Source organism: Bombyx mori, chromosome 12 (genome assembly GCF_030269925.1).
Source record: "Bombyx mori chromosome 12, ASM3026992v2".
In the NCBI taxonomy this organism is placed as follows: Eukaryota; Metazoa; Arthropoda; class Insecta; order Lepidoptera; family Bombycidae; genus Bombyx; species Bombyx mori.
The window spans coordinates 15,406,958-15,427,601 of NC_085118.1; the positions used below are offsets into that span (position 1 = coordinate 15,406,958).

General features: G+C 47.5%; 1 protein-coding gene across 3 annotated transcripts in view; it reads left to right on the plus strand.

Moving 5' to 3' along the window:
- Positions 1 to 19,409, plus strand: part of LOC101744024 (remodeling and spacing factor 1) — a 39,383-nt gene extending 19,974 nt beyond the window's left edge. For 2 of the 3 annotated variants that reach the window (XM_038014295.2, XM_038014296.2), the window contains exons 13-25: positions 407 to 526; positions 1,373 to 1,494; positions 2,149 to 2,258; positions 3,007 to 3,118; positions 4,019 to 4,205; positions 4,797 to 5,004; positions 6,014 to 6,080; positions 6,735 to 6,841; positions 10,804 to 10,841; positions 11,032 to 11,331; positions 15,217 to 15,295; positions 16,214 to 16,310; positions 16,807 to 19,409. In XM_038014295.2, the coding sequence (XP_037870223.1) occupies positions 407 to 526; positions 1,373 to 1,494; positions 2,149 to 2,258; positions 3,007 to 3,118; positions 4,019 to 4,205; positions 4,797 to 5,004; positions 6,014 to 6,080; positions 6,735 to 6,841; positions 10,804 to 10,841; positions 11,032 to 11,331; positions 15,217 to 15,295; positions 16,214 to 16,310; positions 16,807 to 19,243 (3,984 nt within the window). In that variant the 3' untranslated portion in view covers positions 19,244 to 19,409. The remainder of the gene's footprint in view (positions 1 to 406; positions 527 to 1,372; positions 1,495 to 2,148; positions 2,259 to 3,006; positions 3,119 to 4,018; positions 4,206 to 4,796; positions 5,005 to 6,013; positions 6,081 to 6,734; positions 6,842 to 10,803; positions 10,842 to 11,031; positions 11,332 to 15,216; positions 15,296 to 16,213; positions 16,311 to 16,806) is intronic. The other variant, XM_038014297.2, reaches the window with a different exon arrangement.
- Positions 19,410 to 20,644: the final 1,235 nt, after the last annotated feature.

Here is a 20,644-nt window from a genome sequence, read left to right on the forward strand (position 1 = left end):
TTATTGGCTTTAGAGATTTGTAGTAGCTACTAAAGGGGACATGTCCTTCATTGATAAAGTTAATTATAGTAATTACTAGCTGTATCCGTCCGCTTCGCTGGGCATTTAAAATTATCATTATTTCTCACCCCCACAAAGATTCTCATCATTAACGCCCCTGCAACTGGTGTAGGGAGTCCAACGCTCATATAAATATCAGCCTATCCATTAATAACGTGTATTTTCTACATGGATACCAAGTTTCAAGTCAATCGGATGCATGGTTCAGTAGTTATAACGGAACATCCGTGAAAATCACTATAGATTTGTATATTAGTAATTATTACTGATTTGAGCCCACCTCGGGGTGCGCATGCCGGCGGCGACAAGACACGCCATGGCTTCATAGTGTGTGGTTTCCGCACAGGAGGAGTACGTGGAGCCGACCACGAGCGCCGGGAACCAGGGTCGGGGGAAGGACATCTCCACCATCATCGAAGCTGCCGAGGAAGAGAAGCTGAAGGCAGAGCGCGAGGCTGTGGAGCAGGTGAGCTCAACAATCTATATATCGACGCTTGAAAGGCAAACGTGACTAAGCGACAATAACTGCTTTGTACATAAATGATAGGCAATAACCATATTCGATGCGCAAAAAATATATATTTCTAGGTCTATTAAAATCATTTCAATCCTACAGCTAGATTCGTTAAAATAGAATTTTTTTCAGGTATTTTAACTTTAGATTAGTCTACTGTAAAGTTCACGCATTGTCGCTTAGTCACGTTTGCCTTTCAAGCGTCGATATATAAAAATGAATTGCTGTTCGTTAGTCTCGCTCAAACTCGAGAGCGGCTGGACCGATTTAGCTAATTTTGGTCTTGAATTATTTGTGGAAGTCCAGAGAAGGTTTAAAAGGTAGATAAAAATATGGAATTAAATAAAAATAACCATTTTGTTTTTCCGTTGATGTGTCCCCCGTCGGACGGATTCCTTTGGTTTGTTTTAAGTTTATTTTATACAAAAGTTTAGGTCTTTTATTTACCGATTGAGGCACTACGAAGTCTGCCGAGTCAGCTAGTACTAAACTATTTTGCATGTCTCAACAAATCCACAGCGCTTCGTGCCAGGTTTTTTAATTTCTTTTTATTGCTTAAATGGGTGGACGAGCTGACAGCCCAGCTGGTTACTGGAGTCCATAGACATTTACGACGTAAATGCGCCACCCACCATGAAGTATAAGGTCTCAAGTATAGTTACAACGGCTGCCCCACCCTTCAAACTGAAACGCATTGCTGCTTTACGGCAGAAATAAGCAGGGTGGTGGTACCTACCCGCGCGGATGAGGTTCTACCACCAGTAGAAGAGTGTTAGTGAACCTTTAATATTGTTCCAGGGTAAACCTTTAGAATCGAAGAAGATGAAGAGGAAACAGCGCCGCAAGCCGAGGAAGCTGAACTCGCTCGACGTGCCCTCGGAGGACGACGACGAAACCGACGAAGACTTCAAAGATGTCGGGTACTTAGAGAGGGCTCTGTGTTGACACCCGCTGGCCTCCAGGAGCGATACGGAAGTGGGGTCACTTTAAATTGGCCCGAGAATTAGAAATACTGTTACGACTCAATCTCCTATATTTTTTAATTCAGATAACTACTTCCGATACTCCATTTATTGTAAAACGACTCAAGTGTATCATCTCTCTTAGGCTAATTGCATTCTTAGAAGTTGTAAAAGCTACACCAAAAGTGCTAGATGACGGTAACCACTTACTGTCACATTTAAGTTCCTTTGTATTCGAAGTAGCGACAGTGTGATCATAAAACATTGATACACGAGCTGACGGGCCACCCGGTGTTAAGTTGTTACCGGGTCTGATTACTGTCGATTCGGTTAATATCAATCTTTGTAATAATGTTTTTTTATTGTTTAGATTGGTGGACGAGCTCACAGCCCACCTGATGTTAAGTGGTTACTGGAGCCCATAAACATTACAACGTAAATGCGCCACCCACCTTGAGGTATAAGTTCTAAGATCTCAGTATAGTTACAACGGCTACCCCACCCTTCAGACCGAAACGCATTACTGCTTCACGGCGGAAATAGGCGGGGTGGTGGTACCTACCCGTGCGGACTCACAAGAGGTCCTACCACCAGTATGTTGATTGTTTACAGCATGGAATCCTCGTCAGAAGAGATATCGTCGTCGGCTGAGAGGGAGTCGACCGAATCTCGTTCGTCGGACTCACTGCCGATCAGAAGAACCGGTAGAACTGATAAGAAAGGTATTCATAAGCTTCATTCACACTTACTGTATACTGTAGTCTGGTAGGACGGTTAATCTTACTGAATCTGATAAATTCAACGGGATAAATATGACGATGACTTTTAAGGAACTCTTGAGTCGAGACAAATATTTCCTGGTGTTAAAAACGGAAGATCAACCTTTTGCATAAACTGTTATCACAAAATATTTTGGGCGATTTTCGATAATTTTCCCAAATAATTACAATTTGTGTAACGGTGCTACGAATCTTTTTTATATTTATTTATTTTATTTATTAGGCACACAATGGACATTACAAAGTTAAAAAGATACACAATAAGTAACAACAAGTAAAAAAAAATCTGAGTTGTAACATAAGCCATGTGCTCACCACCAAACAAGACAAATGTGCTGAGTTCGTACACAATGTTCTTTGCCACTACTGGACAAAACAACACGATAACGATAACCAATCTAACTTATAATATAAGGAAATAATTTTACACACAAGGAGAAAACATGTTGCCCCGACCCCAGGTGACTGGGAGAAGGCCAGGAGAATGAGAAGGGAGAATTGAATGGTGGGGCAGTCGTTGTAGCTATACTGAGACCTATAAGAGAGAGACTTATATCTCAAGGTGGGTGGCGCATTCACGGTTGTAGATGTTTATGGGCTCCAGTAACCACTTAACACTAGGTGGGCTCGTCCACCAATTTAAGAAATAAAAAAAAATAAAAAAAATAAGTTTGCATGTGAACGTTTCCAGAACGTCCGAAACTGGTGGAGTCTTCTCCCGAAGTGAAGAAGAAGAAGAAGGGAGTGTTCACGGACAGCTCCAGTGAGGCCGCCGAGCACAAGGAGTGGAAGGCTAAGAAAAAGTACGCGCTCTCTCTGTGTTCCGAGACTAGACATCTATACATATATCTTCCTTTATAAAAACACTATAGTAGAATTATGTTGTCCGTGCAGTTGGGGTCATAAAAAATCGGAGCGGTGAAGCGAGTATTTCGCTCTCTCTTCCACTCACGAGCCTTATGGACGGGCATAGTGATGCGCATTATTGTTGTCGATAAGCGTTATCGATAGTGTATTTAATTTTGTCATTTTGTCATTAACCCAGTGATAAAAATGAAAGAAAAAATCACTTATCCGCAGCAGGTTAACGAGAACGGCAGAAATAAACACTTTGTAACTTTTCGGGATCTATTCTCATTTCAGTGAAAAAAATTTAACACATTGTTTATAAAAACACGTGTAAATATTATTTTGAATAAATTCTGCCGTTTTGATACAAAACAAAGGAGTAGCCATTGTGTCACTAAAGAAATTCAGAGAACGAATGCATAAAAACACACTTCTCTTCGACATAATGTACAATTTGCAGGTAAGTACAAATGACTCATAACTCGACGAGCGAATTAACCCTCAGACACAGCCCACTGAGTTTTTCGCTGGGTCTTCTCAGTGGGTCGCGTTTCCGATCCGGTGGTAGATTCTGCGAAGCACGGCTCTTGCTAGGGCCAGTGCCCCGTGAGCTCACTTACATATTAAGGCGAAGCTGAAATAGCCTCTCAAGGCTATCAGCATAGGTAGGAAAAAAAATTTGTTATTTTATGATCATAAGTAAATATTCCTTACGTCAGTTTGAAGCTTTCACCAAGTCAATACATTAAAACGTCCTCTCCATTCTCTCGACAAACCGAAGGAGGGTAGTCATCCGGCTGGTGGCGCTAGTGGTATCGTTGTTAAAGCTCAGTACATTATGTTGATTGTTCCAGATCGAAAGAGAAGCGTCGCGACCGTTCCAAGGGCGGCAAGAGTCGCAAGCGGCGCGGCAGCGGCGGGCGGGGCTCGGCGCGCGTGCTGTACGGCGGCCTGTCCGACCACGAGCCGGGCGCGCCCGCCGCACGCACGCGGCACCGCAAGATCGACTACACAGAGATGCCCAACACAGAGTCCGAGGAGGTCAGCCCGCCCTCATTGTACTCAATATATCGAGCCGAAACGAGCTCATAGTGTCTCGACAGTGCTATCAACATATACGATCAAGTTAACATGAAAAAAAGTCTTTATTAGCAATTTAATACAATTTTTTAATTTTTTTACTATTTGATGATAGCTGGATCGACGTACCGTAAAGCTGTTAAATTCAGCAGACATTAAATTCATTTCAAACAATACGAAAAAAAAAAACTATTTTACTAGGAACAAGGCTCAAAAACTGAAAACAAGCTTTAACTCATTACAGAGAATGCTAGGTACTAAATTTGAGTTTTACTACAAATACAAAAAGAAACTGTTTGATGTGCCGACACAAGCAGAGCGGCGTTGGCGGAGTGTTTATATGCGTATTTTAATCAACTGACATCTCGTGACCTTTTTGAGTTGTCTGAACTCGATTAAGCCGGACGCATCATCATGTTTGCTGCACTATCTATTAAGCTTTGCGTTGTTATCCAAATGTTTAATAAGATAAATGTAAAATTCGTCCCTCAAATTGCTGTCCATAGACTCCAGTATGTTTAAACAAATACAAAGTTGTGTAACACGACGCAGGAGATGCACAAGTCGAGCGGCAAGCACATGCCGGACAGCTCGGACGAGTTCAAGCTGGAGGACTCGGAGGCGTCGTCGGACTCCGGGGACGACTCCCGCAAGCAGAGGGCGCTGGCCGACCTCATCCACAAGACCGCCGTCGTGCCCATCGAGAAGCTGCCCGACCACGTCGCCAAGGCCAAGGCCGAGGAGCTACAGAACCACCTCAGTGAGTTGCTACTGTTGCGATGTTGCGAGCGACACTAGATACCGGAAACCTACGTAGCATTCTGTGGCATTTTTATATCGACAGAAGAAAGCGGAAAATTGTCGTTATTTGAAAAACTCAAGTTTACACTAGAGTCAAAACTATTTCAACAATTCATAATTAATATTATGCTAGCTGACCCTAGATTTCGTAGTGCCTCAATCGAAAAATAAAAGACCTAAACTTTTGTATAAAATAAACTTAAACCAAACAAAAGAAATCCGTCTGACGGGGGACACATCAAAGGGAAAACATTTTTATTTAATTCCGAGCATTTTCATATTTATCTATCTTTTCCTTCTAACCTTCTCTGGACTTCCACAAATAATTCAAGATATAATTTAGCCAAATCGGTCCAGCCGTTCTCGAGTTTTAGCGAGACTAACGAACAGCAATGCGTATAGATTTCTAAAAAGTTATAAAAAAAAGATGAAAAATTTAATCACAGGAAAACAAGACCTAGACCATTCGAAGCGGTATTTTAATTTTTTATACCCGAATATTGTGAAAAGTGATTTAAACCCAAGATGCAGTCACTGTAATAATTGGACAGAAATGTTTCAAGTTTTCTATTATTCAACTTCATCTATTACAAAAATAATTTATTGTGATCAATGCAGTTTTGTTATTGTACTACTAGTATTCCAAATTAACATTATCAAAGTTAATCTGTCTTTTAATGTCCCAGTGTTGATGACCATGGGCCTCCGCTTACACGAGATATAGCTTAGCCAATGAACCAACTCGCTTTTAAAAATTATTTTTTAAAGCCATTCTCTTACATGTACTAGATATACTTACGCAAGTTATACTCTATTGGATATTGCCATACGAAATTCTATTCTATTCTTGTTAAAGGATAAAAGTCTGACCGAGTCTCAATCTCATTGCTTTATCTTTTGTGCAAACCTTTAAATTAGTTACGGCTTTTGTTTAGTCAAGTTACATGCTGTAACGGTGTTGTCCACAGGCGCGCAGCTGGCGGGCGGGGTGCGGGCGGCGCGGGGGCGCGGGGGGCGGGGGGCGCGCGGCTCCAGGTACAAAACCAACTAAATGACGTCACAACGGACTGTAAATATGACGCGGATGACGTCACCGGCAACTACGTGTAACTCGGTGACCCCTAGGAGACACGTCAAATCGAAATGAGTTCGACGGATAATTTATTTATTTGCTTCTTAGATGGATGGACGAGTTTACATCCCACCTGGTGTTAAGTGGTTACTGGAGCCCATGGACATCTACAACGTAAATGTGCCACCCACCTTGAGATATAAGTTCGAAGGTCTCGAGTATAGTTACAACGGCTGCTCCACCCTTCAAACCGAAACGCAATTCTGCTTCACAGCAGAAATAGGCAGGGCGGTGGTACCTACTCGTGCGGACTCACAAGAGGTCTTACCACCATTAATTACGCAAATTATAATTTTGCAGGTTTGATTTTATTACACGATGTTATTCCTTCACCGTGGAAGTCAATCGTGAACATTTGCTAAGTACGTATTACATTAGAAAAATTCGTACCCGCCTGCGGGATTCGAACACTGGTGCATCGTTACATACGAATGCACCGGACGTCTTATCCTTTGGGCCACGATGATATATAATTGATCTATTGGTTCAAAGCTAAGTTTTCTGTGGACACAAGAATCTAAATATTATTACTAACGTCTCTTTATGTACGTACTAAGTGGTGTGCGGCGCAGGGGCGCGGGGCGCGGGCGGCGGGGGCGCGGCGCGGCGGCGGACGCACACACGGACGAGGCGCTCGCCAAGCTCGTCGGCGTCAAGATCAAAGGTTCACTCATTCTATTTCTATTTATTCTATTTATCGGTCTATTTATGGCGCGAGGTGGTCGTGCCTTCCGTTGCTGGACAGCCGTGGTCTAGCCGGACGGACGACGGGTACTGACTCGTGTATACGGTTTCGCTATGTCATATACGTCACCTAATGCATTGTGCGCAACCCGATGAAAGAGTTCATACCTTTTTTTTTTTTTATTGCCTTTGTAGGCAGACGAGCGTACGGCCCACCTGATGGTAAGTGGTTACCGTCGCCTATGGACTTCAGCAATGCCAGGAGCAGAGCCAAGCCGCTGCCTACTGCACAATACTCTCCACAAGCCTCGTTTGAAGAAGGACATGTCATAGCGTTCGAGAAACACCGTGGAAGGGAGCTTATTCCATAGCCGGACGGTACGTGGCAAAAAAGACCTCTGGAAACGCACTGTGGATGACCGCAGTGGCTCCAGGTAGTATGGATGAACTCTACTCCGGTGGCGGGCGGTGCGATGGTAAAAACGAGACGTTGGTATCATCTCGAACAATTCCTCAGAGCACTCCCCATGGAACATGCGGTACAAAATACAGAGGGAACCGAAGTCCCTCCGCAGACCCAGAGGCTCCAAGCGATCCGTGAGAATGGGATTATCGACAATCCGAACGGCTCTTCTGTATGGAGTCAAATGGAAGAAGCTGGTATTTGGGAGCCCCGGCCCAGAGATGGGAGCAGTACTCCACGCGAGGCCGGACTTGTGCTTTATAGAGCAAAAGTCTTTGTCCAGGCGTGAAGTACCGCTTTGCTCTGTTGAGGACTCCCAGCATTTTGGACGCCAACTTTGCTTTGCCTTCCAAATGACTCCGAAATTGGACATCGCTCGAAATGTCAATCCCAAGTATCCCGATACTCCCGGAAGTTTGCAGGGATACTCCTTGGAATTGCGGCGCCATGACAAAGGGGTCCTTCTTCGCAGTGAACGCGCAAACTTGTGTCTTTGTCGGGTTGAATTGAACCAAGTTCAATTCACCCCATTCGGAGACTCGCCCCAGAGAGTTCTCCACTTAGACACAAGTTTTGATTGTCTCTCTTGCACCACGCTCCGAGAGAGACTCTGATGGCCGATATATCGCGCATCCCCCGTGCTGTCATCCGCATAGCAATGCATGCCATCAATAGACAGCATGTCATTGATATACAGGATGAAAAGCGTGGGGGAGAGCACCGAATCTTGTGGAACGCCAGCGTTAATGGTCATGGTATCAGAGCAGTCACCGTCTACAACGACCGTGATGCTCCGCCCATCCAAAAAGCTAGCGATCCACTTGCAGAGACCCTCGGGGATTCCGTAAGATGGTAACTTCGATAGAAGTGCCCTATGCCAGACCCTGTCGAAGGCCTTCGCGATATCAAGGCTCACAGCAAGAGCCTCGCCCTTGCTCTCCAAGGCTTCAGCCCACGTGTGAGTAAGGTATACAAGAAGATCGCCAGCAGAGCGACCGTGACGGAAACCGTACTGTCGGTCACTGATCAGCTGGCGATCCTCCAGATACTTCAGGAGTTGTATATTTATTATTCACTCCATCACCTTGGAAAGCAAGGAAGTTATCGCGATAGGCCTATAACTCGATGGGTCCGACCGGTCACCCTTCTTGGGGATAGGGTGGACGTGGGCGGTCTTCCATGAAGACGGAACCCTGTTAGTGCAATAAGAGAGGCGATACAAACGCGTTAGCGCAGGCGTCAGCTCAGGGGCGCACGTTTTCAGAACCACTGCAGGGATGCCGTCTGGCCCACTCGACTTATGGACGTCCAGGAGTCGGAGCTCCCGCTTGACTGCACACTGCGTGAAGCAGATCTCAGGCAGGGAGCTATCACACCGGGGGATGTTCGGTGGTGTGGCACCCCCGTCGTCCACGGTCGAGTTCGAGGCGAGAGTCAGCCTTCTCTTTCGCACTATGGGCCAAACTGTCATCGGACTTGCGCAGTGGTGGGAGACCTGCAAAAGTTTCCTTCTGCAGCTTTGGCGAGCGACCATAAAGCACGGCTCCCAGAGGGATAGCTATTCAGTCGCTCGCCAACTCTAGCAACGTACTCCGACTTCGCCTTGGCAATAACCTTCTTGTAGGACCTGGAAGCGGCGTTATATTTCCGCCTTTCCTCTCAGGTGTTAGGATCCTGACGTCTCCTGGCATTATCCCATGCCACGTATGCGGACCGCTTGAGGTGTGCAGCATCCCTGCTGGCATTGTTATACCAGGGTCTACTGCGACCTCCAACGGGCACCTCAGAGGAGGGAATAAACAATTCCATCCCCTGGAGCACCACGTCTTTAAGACGGTCCGCACAGACATCAGGATTAGCAGAGGAAAAGCAGAACCGCCCCCTTGGGTAGGATGCGTAAAATTTACGCAATCCATCCCAATCTGCTGACATATACTTCCAAACTCTTCGATACCCGGTCGTCGTTCGACGACCAGGACGAGAGAGTGGTACAACAGCATGGATAAGGCAGTGATCAGACGATCCAAGTAGAGCGTCGACCACCACACTGTATCCGGCCGGATCCGTGGTCAGCAGAAGGTCCAACAGAGAAGGTTCGTGCCCCTCGATATCTGGGACACGGGTGGGCTGTGTCACCAGCTGGGAGAAGCCGTAGGCCAAGGCGAAATCGTAGGCAGTCCGACCCGGGAGGTCAGTGGTTCTGGACCCCAACCACTCTTGGTGGTGAGCGTTGAAGTCTCCAAGGACCACCACCTCCGCAGATGGGTACTGCTCAAGCACGCGGCTAGTCCCCTCTTGCACATGCTCAATCAGAGCTGAACCTGCACACGCGTAGATTCGGGTACAACCCTCGTGATCCACGCGCAGCCACAAGAGGGACAGGTCCCGTTGTTCGAGGCCTCGTAGACGGCGACAACAGACATCAGCCCAAACGAATACACACACCCCGGCTTTACGCAGGAAGTTGTGCTCCAATACGTAGCCGGGGTATTCAAGATACGAGGTATCATCCGGAGTTGATATCTGCGTCTCCGTCAGAAACAGTAGGGCAGGCTGCGCCGTCTCAAGATGGTAGTGTACGGCGTCAAGGTTGCTATGTAGGCCCCTGACATTGCTGAAATCCACATTAAATGTGGAATAGGGGATCGCCGATATAACCCTTTTTCTGTTTATGATTTTCATTTTTGTTGTTTTTTGGAGAGTGGGATAGGGTGAGGTAGGATGTTCGAAGTGAAATCATGACAACACCTGAATAAAGCGCGGAACATAGTGTGTGGTCGATCACGGGTTGCGTGAGAGACCGACGCAGGGCATGGAAGGGCTCCCAGTCCACCCTGCGTGCGATCGTCGGGATCCACTCCGGTCTCCGACTCCGGCACGATGACCGCACGACAGGATTTTACACCGGTTGGCGGGATAGCTTCCCGGGGCGGAGTTTAGTAGTGACACCCGGGTTCAGGTCCCCTACTGACCGGCGGGCGGCGGCGAACACCGTTTCACTGGGTCTCCCTATACCCCCGTCAAACAATCACGTCCCGCAAGCTCGCACACACGTTTGCTCCGCATGTTCCAGGTATCATCAGGATTCACCTCCAACAAGGAAGAGGAAAGGGAAGGAATAAAACTGGCTCTCCAACCCACACGCCGGAACACAGCTAGGCTATTTGGCGGCGGACTCTAGTTGGAGGGTGGTCGCCAGCCAGTCGGACTAGTCCTACCACCGGTTACGTTTTCGGCTCCCGTTTTGCACCACCCAGGGGTCACTTGTAGGGAATCGCGGGTTAAACCTACGGAAGCGGGAAGCATTCAACCCCCAAAATAGCTAAACCATATCATAGTAACAGTCATCGTTCAAAGCGGTACCAATAACTGAGTGGCAGGAAAATGTTAAGATGATGATGGTGATGCCGTGCCGCATGTCTGTCTCGTATTTCTAGTGTGAATGAGATCGTCTATGTAATATCGTATTTATGTTACAGAGCTCGGCCAAGACGGAACACCGCTTCGACCGAATCAAGTAAGTCTTAATATCATATGTAATATCTCTACTATTTATTTCTACTGTTGATAGAGTAGAAATATGTAATACTCTAGACTATTCTGAAATTAATTGTTAGTGGTACGCTAACCTTTCGCGTCAACCACCGACTGGCCGAGGGCCGACGTTACCGCAATGTGTATAGTGCATGGAAATATTTCTAATACAGATTGAACGCGAGAGGAAGCGACAAGAACGCGAAGCGAAACAGGCCGAGAAAGAAGCGAAACGACTCGAGAGGTTACAGAAGAGAGAAGAAAAGGAGAAACTGAAAGAACAGAAAGCCAAGGAGAGGGAAGAGAAGAAACAAGCGAAACTAGCTCTACAAGAAAGTAAAAGGCTAAAGAAGGAGAATCAAATGAGCATGGGATACGGGATGCAGGTCGGGCCCGGCGCGCCCGACGTGCAGCGCATGGGCCCGTACGGCGCCGCGCCCGCCCCGCGCCCGCCCGCCCCGCCGCGCCTGCAGGTACGCCCCCCAACACCCCCCACCCCCACACACGGGGGCAGAACAGTGAGGTATTGACAGTAACCAAGACGGAACAGTTAATAGCCCACCGGTCTATTTTTTCGGGACAGTTTGCTTCCCTCGTCACCTTTCTCGCTTTTCTGTCTTGTGGGTGGACTCGTGTGACGCAAGAGTTTCTCGCCGGATCTTCTCAGTGGGTCGCGTTTCAGATCCGGTGGTAGATTCTGCGAAGCACTGCTCTTGCTAAGATCAGTGTTAGCAACACTCCGGCTTGAACTCCGTGAGCTCATCTGCACATGTTAGGGTGAAGCTGAAATAGCCTCTCAAGGCTATCAGCATAGGTAGGGAAAAAAAAGGACAGTGACATCTAAAGAGCAGGACACAGCGCTTCTTTCTGCAGCAATTTTTAATAAACGGCGCAAATATTGCCGTTGTCGTGTGCGACGCTCCATCGCTTCACTTGGGCTGTCCCGACTGCGTATTTCCTTTTCCGTGTACTTAAAATAAACACGGACTTGTGGCGTTTAATTGCGCGTGTGCTAATTACAAAACCCGTGGGCGATTGAAGGACACGCGCCTGCCATTGAACACCAGTTTGGAAAGGGAATTAGCGCAACAAATGCGTGCGTGTTTCAAGGTAGTATAATAATAACAAAGCTTTCTTTATTCCACACAAAAATAATTACATACAATTTGAACATACATTAACAGTTTTTTAATTTTTTTTTAAATTTATTTATTAAAAAGTTAAAAAGTAAAAATTAAAGTTAATTAAGAAATTAGTTTTTTCTTATATTAATATAATTTTAATATTATTTACATTATTCAGGCAGTACTGCCTCATAATGTACACGGGAAGGGTACAATACGCGTCCCGACTATCCTAATCCTATGTTTAGACGATACTGTTCTTCCAAACCGTTCAGTCCTACTATTCTTGTAACGCCAGAATATTTCATTTCCATTAATTTAAACCTTTTTCTAAATTACTGGCAACGCCATCTAGCGATTGCACGTGGCGCAGTGTGGAGAATTCGATACCTTTTTTTTTAATACACACAAATAAGTTCGGTTACTCGACACTGCATGTCGTGACTGCGATTTTGTCTCGATTGTACGACGGCAAACTTTTCGCCTCACTATTGTGTCCCCGTGTGAGACAGACATAACGATTCTATGTTTAGACGATGCTGTCCCTCCAAACCGTTCTGTCCTACTATTCTGCCCCACTGTTGTGTCCCCGTGTGAGACAGACATAACGATCCTATGTTTAGACAATGCTGTCCCTCCAAACCGTTCTGTCCTACTATTCTGCCCCACTGTTGTGTCCCCGTGTGAGACAGACATAACGATCCTATGCTTAGACGATGCTGTCCCTCCAAACCGTTCTGTCCTACTATTCTGCCCCACTGTTGTGTCCCCGTGTGAGACAGACATAACGATCCTATGTTTAGACAATGCTGTCCCTCCAAACCGTTCTGTCCTACTATTCTGCCCCACTGTTGTGTCCCCGTGTGAGACAGACATAACGATCCTATGCTTAGACGATGCTGTCCCTCCAAACCGTTCTGTCCTACTATTCTGCCCCACTGTTGTGTCCCCGTGTGAGACAGACATAACGATCCTATGCTTAGACGATGCTGTCCCTCCAAACCGTTCTGTCCTACTATTCTGCCCCACTGTTGTGTCCCCGTGTGAGACCGACATAACGATCCTATGTTTAGACGATGCTGTCCCTCCAAACCGTTCTGTCCTACTATTCTGCCCCACTGTTGTGTCTCCGTGTGAGACAGACATAACGATCCTATGTTTAGACGATGCTGTCGCTCCAAACCGTTCTGTCCTACTATTCTGCCCCACTGTTGTGTCCCCGTGTGAAACCGACATAACGATCCTATGTTTAGACGATGCTGTCCCTCCAAACCGTTCTGTCCTACTATTCTGCCCCACTGTTGTGTCCCCGTGTGAGACAGACATAACGATCCTATGTTTAGACAATGCTGTCCCTCCAAACCGTTCTGTCCTACTATTCTGCCCCACTGTTGTGTCTCCGTGTGAGACAGACATAACGATCCTATGTTTAGACGATGCTGTCGCTCCAAACCGTTCTGTCCTACTATTCTGCCCCACTGTTGTGTCCCCGTGTGAAACCGACATAACGATCCTATGTTTAGACGATGCTGTCCCTCCAAACCGTTCTGTCCTACTATTCTGCCCCACTGTTGTGTCCCCGTGTGAGACCGACATAACGATCCTATGTTTAGACGATGCTGTCCCTCCAAACCGTTCTGTCCTACTATTCTGCCCCACTGTTGTGTCCCCGTGTGAGACAGACATAACGATCCTATGTTTAGACGATGCTGTCCCTCCAAACCGTTCTGTCCTACTATTCTGCCCCACTGTTGTGTCCCCGTGTGAGACCGACATAACGATCCTATGTTTAGACGATGCTGTCCCTCCAAACCGTTCTGTCCTAATATTCTGCCCCACTGTTGTGTCCCCGTGTGAGACAGACATAACGATCCTATGTTTAGACAATGCTGTCCCTCCAAACCGTTCTGTCCTACTATTCTGCCCCACTGTTGTGTCTCCGTGTGAGACAGACATAACGATCCTATGTTTAGACGATGCTGTCGCTCCAAACCGTTTTGTCCTACTATTCTGCCCCACTGTTGTGTCCCCGTGTGAAACCGACATAACGATCCTATGTTTAGACGATGCTGTCCCTCCAAACCGTTCTGTCCTACTATTCTGCCCCACTGTTGTGTCCCCGTGTGAGACCGACATAACGATCCTATGTTTAGACGATGCTGTCCCTCCAAACCGTTCTGTCCTACTATTCTGCCCCACTGTTGTGTCCCCGTGTGAGACAGACATAACGATCCTATGTTTAGTGGTTGCTGTCCCTCCAAACCGTTCTGTCCTACTATTCTGTCCCACTGTTGTGTCCCCGTGTGAAACCGACATAACGATCCTATGTTTAGACGATTCTGTCCCTCCAAACCGTTCTGTCCTACTATTCTGCCCCACTGTTGTGTCCCCGTGTGAGACAGACATAACGATCCTATGTTTAGACGATGCTGTCCCTCCAAACCGTTCTGTCCTACTATTCTGCCCCACTGTTGTGTCCCCGTGTGAGACAGACATAACGATCCTATGTTTAGACAATGCTGTCCCTCCAAACCGTTCTGTCCTACTATTCTGCCCCACTGTTGTGTCCCCGTGTGAGACAGACATAACGATCCTATGCTTAGACGATGCTGTCCCTCCAAACCGTTCTGTCCTACTATTCTGCCCCACTGTTGTGTCCCCGTGTGAGACCGACATAACGATCCTATGTTTAGACGATGCTGTCCCTCCAAACCGTTCTGTCCTACTATTCTGCCCCACTGTTGTGTCCCCGTGTGAGACCGACATAACGATCCTATGTTTAGACAATGCTGTCCCTCCAAACCGTTCTGTCCTACTATTCTGCCCCACTGTTGTGTCCCCGTGTGAGACAGACATAACGATCCTATGCTTAGACGATGCTGTCCCTCCAAACCGTTCTGTCCTACTATTCTGCCCCACTGTTGTGTCCCCGTGTGAGACCGACATAACGATCCTATGTTTAGACGATGCTGTCCCTCCAAACCGTTCTGTCCTACTATTCTGCCGCACTGTTGTGTCCCCGTGTGAGACTGACATAACGATCCTATGTTTAGACGATGCTGTCCCTCCAAACCGTTCTGTCCTACTATTCTGCCCCACTGTTGTGTCCCCGTGTGAGACCGACATAACGATCCTATGTTTAGACGATGCTGTTCCTCCAAACCGTTCTGTCCTACTATTCTGCCCCACTGTTGTGTCCCCGTGTGAGACAGACAACGACATCTGGTCCGACAGGTCCGCGCGGAGTTGCGGGGCTTGCTGTCGGCCGAGGAGCGCCCCGCGCCGCTGCACGCGCACCCCTCGCTGTCCGAAGGTAACCTCGCGGTGATGTCCATGGAACTAATAAGAATAAGCGATCAAATTAAGGACGTTACGAGACGCCCCACCAGAATTTTAACACTATATACTGGCGGTAGGACCTCTTGTGAGTCCGCGCGGGTAGGTACCACCGCCCTGCCTGTTTCTGCCGTGAAGCAGTAATGCGTTTCGGTTTGAGGGGTGGAGCAGCCGTTGTAACTATACTTAAGACCTTAGAACTTATATCACAAGGTGGGTGGTGTCCGTTGTAGATATCTATGGGCTCCAGTAACCACTTAACACCAGATGGGCTGTAAGGTCGTCCACCCATCCAGACAATTAAAAAAAAATTGACGGCTTGCTGAAATTTAAATTATCATGTCCAGGTAATAAAAGTAATAGTGTCAATATGTGAAATCATTTAATTGAATAAACTCAAATGATTTGACATCCCAGTAGTTGGGACATCTTCAAATTATGATACAACTACAATTATTTACTGAAAATATATATGCCCGTAGGGACTGAGATGTTGTCTCTACAGAAAACTAACTTCAACACGAAACAAAATGACGGGCAGAGAATTGTTACCTGGACGATTCTCTATCCTTTAGTTCATTGATTCATCTCAATTGTCCTTCATGATGTCTCTCTATATGCCTCCTGTTACGAAAAACAACCCTTAAGCTTTCTTAACACAAGCACGTCCTTTTTCTCCCTCAAAAAAGAAAATTCGTCATCGCCGCTCTGACGCATAAAAAAAAAACGTCCGGCAAAGGAAATGCCGACTATAGAGCCAGAATGATTGGAATTAAATTGATTTGTCAAATCAATCGAAGACGTGCACTATTACAATTTATAAGCTGATCTATGTAGGTAGGTCGTGCAGCTTCGTAACACCGCGTTGTAGTAAATTACTTTAACATAATTACAGGTACATTGTCGGTGGCCGGCTCCCCGCAGCCGTTCAAGCCGGTGTCTGAAGAGCCTAGTGTTATCACGAGAATGCCGCATATGATAAACCAGTTTAGGTAATATTTTAACGACACTAACTGAGATGTTGTACATGACCTATTTAAAAAAAAAACGAGAACACGTATTGCTATCTCTCTCTTTCTCGCCTTTTAAGTTACTTTTTTTTTAGACATTAAATACATAAAACCTCGTTTCGAAAAGTAAAAAGATCTCCTTTTTATCACCGCACCTCCCGCCATCGGAGCAGAGTTCATCCATATTATCTGGAACCGCTGTGTTCATCCACAGTGCGTTTCCAGAGGTCTTTGTTTGCCACGTACCATCCGGATATGGAATGAGCTCCCCTCCACGGTGTTTCCCGAGCGCTATGACATGTCCTTCTTCAAACGAGGCTTGTGGAGAGTATTAAGCGTTAGGCAGCGGCTTGGCTCTGCTCCTGGCATTGCTGAAGTCCATGGGCGACGGTAACCACTCACCATCAGGTGGGCCGTATGCTCATCTGTCTACAAGGGCAATAACAAAAAAAAGGTAACATTTGACGGTTGTGTGCAGGAACCAGATGATGTACGGAGGCGGCGGTCCCGCGTACGGTCCGCGCGGGCAGGGCGCGGTGTACATGCAGGGCGCCGCACGCTTCCCGCCGCGCTACTACCCGGGCCCCGCGCCCCCCGCCTACCTGCCGCCCCCCGGGCCCCTCAACTACGCGCGCGGGCCCCCGCACCCGATGCCGCCGCGACCGCTCGATGTCCGAGCCCCAGCGCACAATTTGGAATCTCGAGTCCCGCCGCATCATTCTTCAGATACCCGCGTTCCTCCAAATCATGCTTCAGAACTACGCGGATCACCACATCGTGGTCCAGATTTACACGGACCTCCACATCGAGGCCCGGAAGCGCGCGGACCTCCACATCATGGCCCCGAAATGCGAGCCCTACCCAACCATGGACCCGAAATGCGCGGTCCCCCTAACCATGGACCCGAAATGCGCGGTCCCCCTAACCATGGACCCGAAATGCGCGGTCCCCTTAATCATGGACCCGAAATGAGAGGTCCACTTACTCATGGACCCGAAATGAGAAGTCCCTCTAATCACGGGCCCGAAATGAGAGGTCCTCCTAACCACGGGCCTGAAATGAGAGGTCTCGCTAACCACGGGCCTGAAATGAGAGGTCCCTCTAACCATGGGCCTGAAATGAGAGGTCCTCCTAACCATGGGCCTGAAATGAGAGGTCCCCTTAATCATGGACCTGAAATGAGAAGTCCACCTAATCATGGACCCGAAATGAGAAGTCCCCCTAATCATGGGCCCGAAATGAGAGGTCCCCCTAACCATGGGCCTGAAATGAGAGGTCTCCCCAACCACGGGCCTGAAATGAGAGGTCCCTCTAACCATGGGCCTGAAATGAGAGGTCCCCCTAACCATGGGCCTGAAATGAGAGGTCCCCCTAACCATGGGCCTGAAATGAGAGGTCCCCCTAACCATGGGCCTGAAATGAGAGGTCCTCCTAACCATAGGCCTGAAATGAGAGGTCCCCTTAATCATGGTCCCGAAATGAGGGGTCCCCTTAATCATGGACCCGAAATGAGGGGTCCCCCTAATCATGGACCCGAAATGAGAGGTCCCCCTAATCATGGGCCCGAAATGCGACGTCCTCCTACTCTTGGTCTGGAAGTGCGCGTGCCTCCACATCACGGTCATGACGTACATGGACCTCCGCACCACGGGCCGGACGCTCGTGTTCCTCCACAACATGCATCAGATGCACGAGTGAATCAGCACCTGGGTCTAGATGTACGTTTGCCTCCGCATCTTAGTTCTGATGCCAGAGTACCGCCACATCACGGTCCAGATACTCGTGTACCTGCACAACACGCTCCAGACGTGCGAGCTCCTCATCACGGACCAGACCTACGTATACCTCCACATCTTGGCTCGGAGGAACGAGTGCCTTCACAACATGGTGCTGACTTAAGATTACCTCCACATCATGACCCAGAATCTCGTTTGCCTGTACAGCATGGGCCCGATACACGAATACCTCCACATCACGTCCCTGATACACGGATACTAGCACATCACGCCCTAGACTCAAGAATACCCCCACATCACGCTCCAGACTCAAGAATACCTCCACATCACCCTCCAGACTCAAGAATACCTGCACATCACGCTCCAGATTCATCAAGAGTTTCCTCACATCATATACCTGAATCACAGGTTCCTCCACTTCACGCTCCAGAAGCACCGTTACCGACACACAGTGCCCCAGAATCTCGCGCGCCGCCGCACCACGCGCCATCCATACCGCTCCATCCGCTAGACTCGCGGGTTCCACCGCATCTCTTAGACTCTCGCGTTTCTCCGCATTCAATGAACTCACGCGTGTCGCTGCACGCAATGGATTCCCGCATTCCACCCCATCATTTGGAATCGCGCATTCCACCAGTCCCGTCACCGCACGGACCTGGATTCAATCCGGCGAGACTCAGCGTGTCACCCGCGAATCAAAGCATGCAGACCACAAAATCGAGGAGTCCCTCCGCGGGGCCTAGACCCTCGACCCCTGGATCGGAAGCGTCTAAAAGCGCCGGACCTACGCCGCCGCCCGCCACGCTCGGGGCCTCCTCTCCTGCCGCGCCAGTCGTTGATCCCTTCATTCGGATAAAAGCCGAAGTTAAAACCGAACCGGAGTATCGATCACCAGTGGGATCACCGGCGCCGGCCTCGCCCGGACCAACGCCGGAGCCGCTGCGGCATCCTAAGATAAAACATACGGAGAACAAGGACCGGCGACCGCGACACCCGCTGGGCCCGTACGCGCCGCAGTACGGACCGTACGGGCCGTACGCGCCGGGGCCGCTGCCGCGCGGCTTCGTGCCGGAATACGGCGCGCCGGTCCGGGCCGCGCCGCCGGACCCGGACGGCGGGGAGTTCGGCGGCCTCGTCAGCTACTTCTCGAGCCAGCAAGATGCTGACATCGACTCCTAGCGCGCGCGGCCTCCGAGTCTGCGTTGTATTATTTTTTGGTTATGTTATAAGTGAGATTTATTTATACACAAAAGGAGATAGGTACTTACTGTATACTCTGTAATACGAATTTTATTAAAGAAAAAAGATATTACTATTATTTTGCAATTAAATGTTTTCTTCTGTATGTCGTTATTTATTTTAAACTACGATCAAGTATTTTTGCCCTATAAATTTAAATTTACATTGAACTTTTTATAATAAAATTAATTGAAAACGAAGACTTTGTGGGAGTTAACGACGAAAGGAAGATCTTCCACCGAGCGGGTGATATTGCTCGGTAGACCGACGGTCCGAACACCGAATGTTTTTTTTTCCTCCGTTAGCTGATGGTCTTGAAAGATCATATCAGGTCACCGGGCGTGTAGGTAAGCTCAACGGGACTCAAACCTGCCATTGTTGCTAACACAAACCCTAGTAAGAGCAGTGCTTCGCTGAATCTACCACCGGATCAGAAACGCGACCCACTGAGAAAATCCAGCGAGAAACTCAGTGGGCTGCGTCTGTGGGCTAATTTACTCGTCGAGCCCTTCATCGCAAGCGACGGTATCGACGAGAACGATGACCGGTGCTTGAGGTGCCTAAAAGCGCCGTCAGTGGATCGGGAGGATCCGAAATGACTTGTTTTGGGCGACGTCGACTGTTTACCATTCGGTCCGCAGGATTGGGAATGAGAATGTTGTTCTTTAGGACTTGTATATATATGGAAGGTTATCTTGAAAAAGTCTTAAGCTAGATTCAAGCATTTGTCAAATATCTTGTGCTGTATGATGGCTACCCGCCATAACTAAATATCTGTAATCTAACATTCTTCAAACAATATAAACCTTGGTTTTTATAATTTTTATTTTTTGTAGATTTTAATAAGATTTTTGATTTTTATAAGAAATTATTACACATTATTACACTTATTTCATTAGAAATATTGGTATATATCTGAAGGCGGGATTCGAACACCGCTACAGTAGTACTTTAGGCCACGACTTCATAATACAATAAAATTTTATGAAAAAGAAATGGATTCCCGCCCAAAATAGTTGTTTTCGTCTCTAAACCGGTAAAGGAATCTAAGCTATTATTCCTATTTATATTATTTATGAGTTTTGTGGTTTTTAATCTGAGACTAATGTGTGATTAAGGAAAACAAAGAACTTTTTGGCGGGAAGGCGAGGAGTGAAGTTTTGTGATTTGTTTTATTTTGTCTATTTAGTGTTTCTTCAGGTTTAAATGTGTAATAACGGTGGTTTATTAACTGTTTAATATCTGTGAAAGTGCACAAATGTGGGAAAATGAAACAAAGCCGCTGGACGCAACTTCTCGGGATCCTCCAAAAAGTCCACTGAAAAAATTTTAGTAAATGAC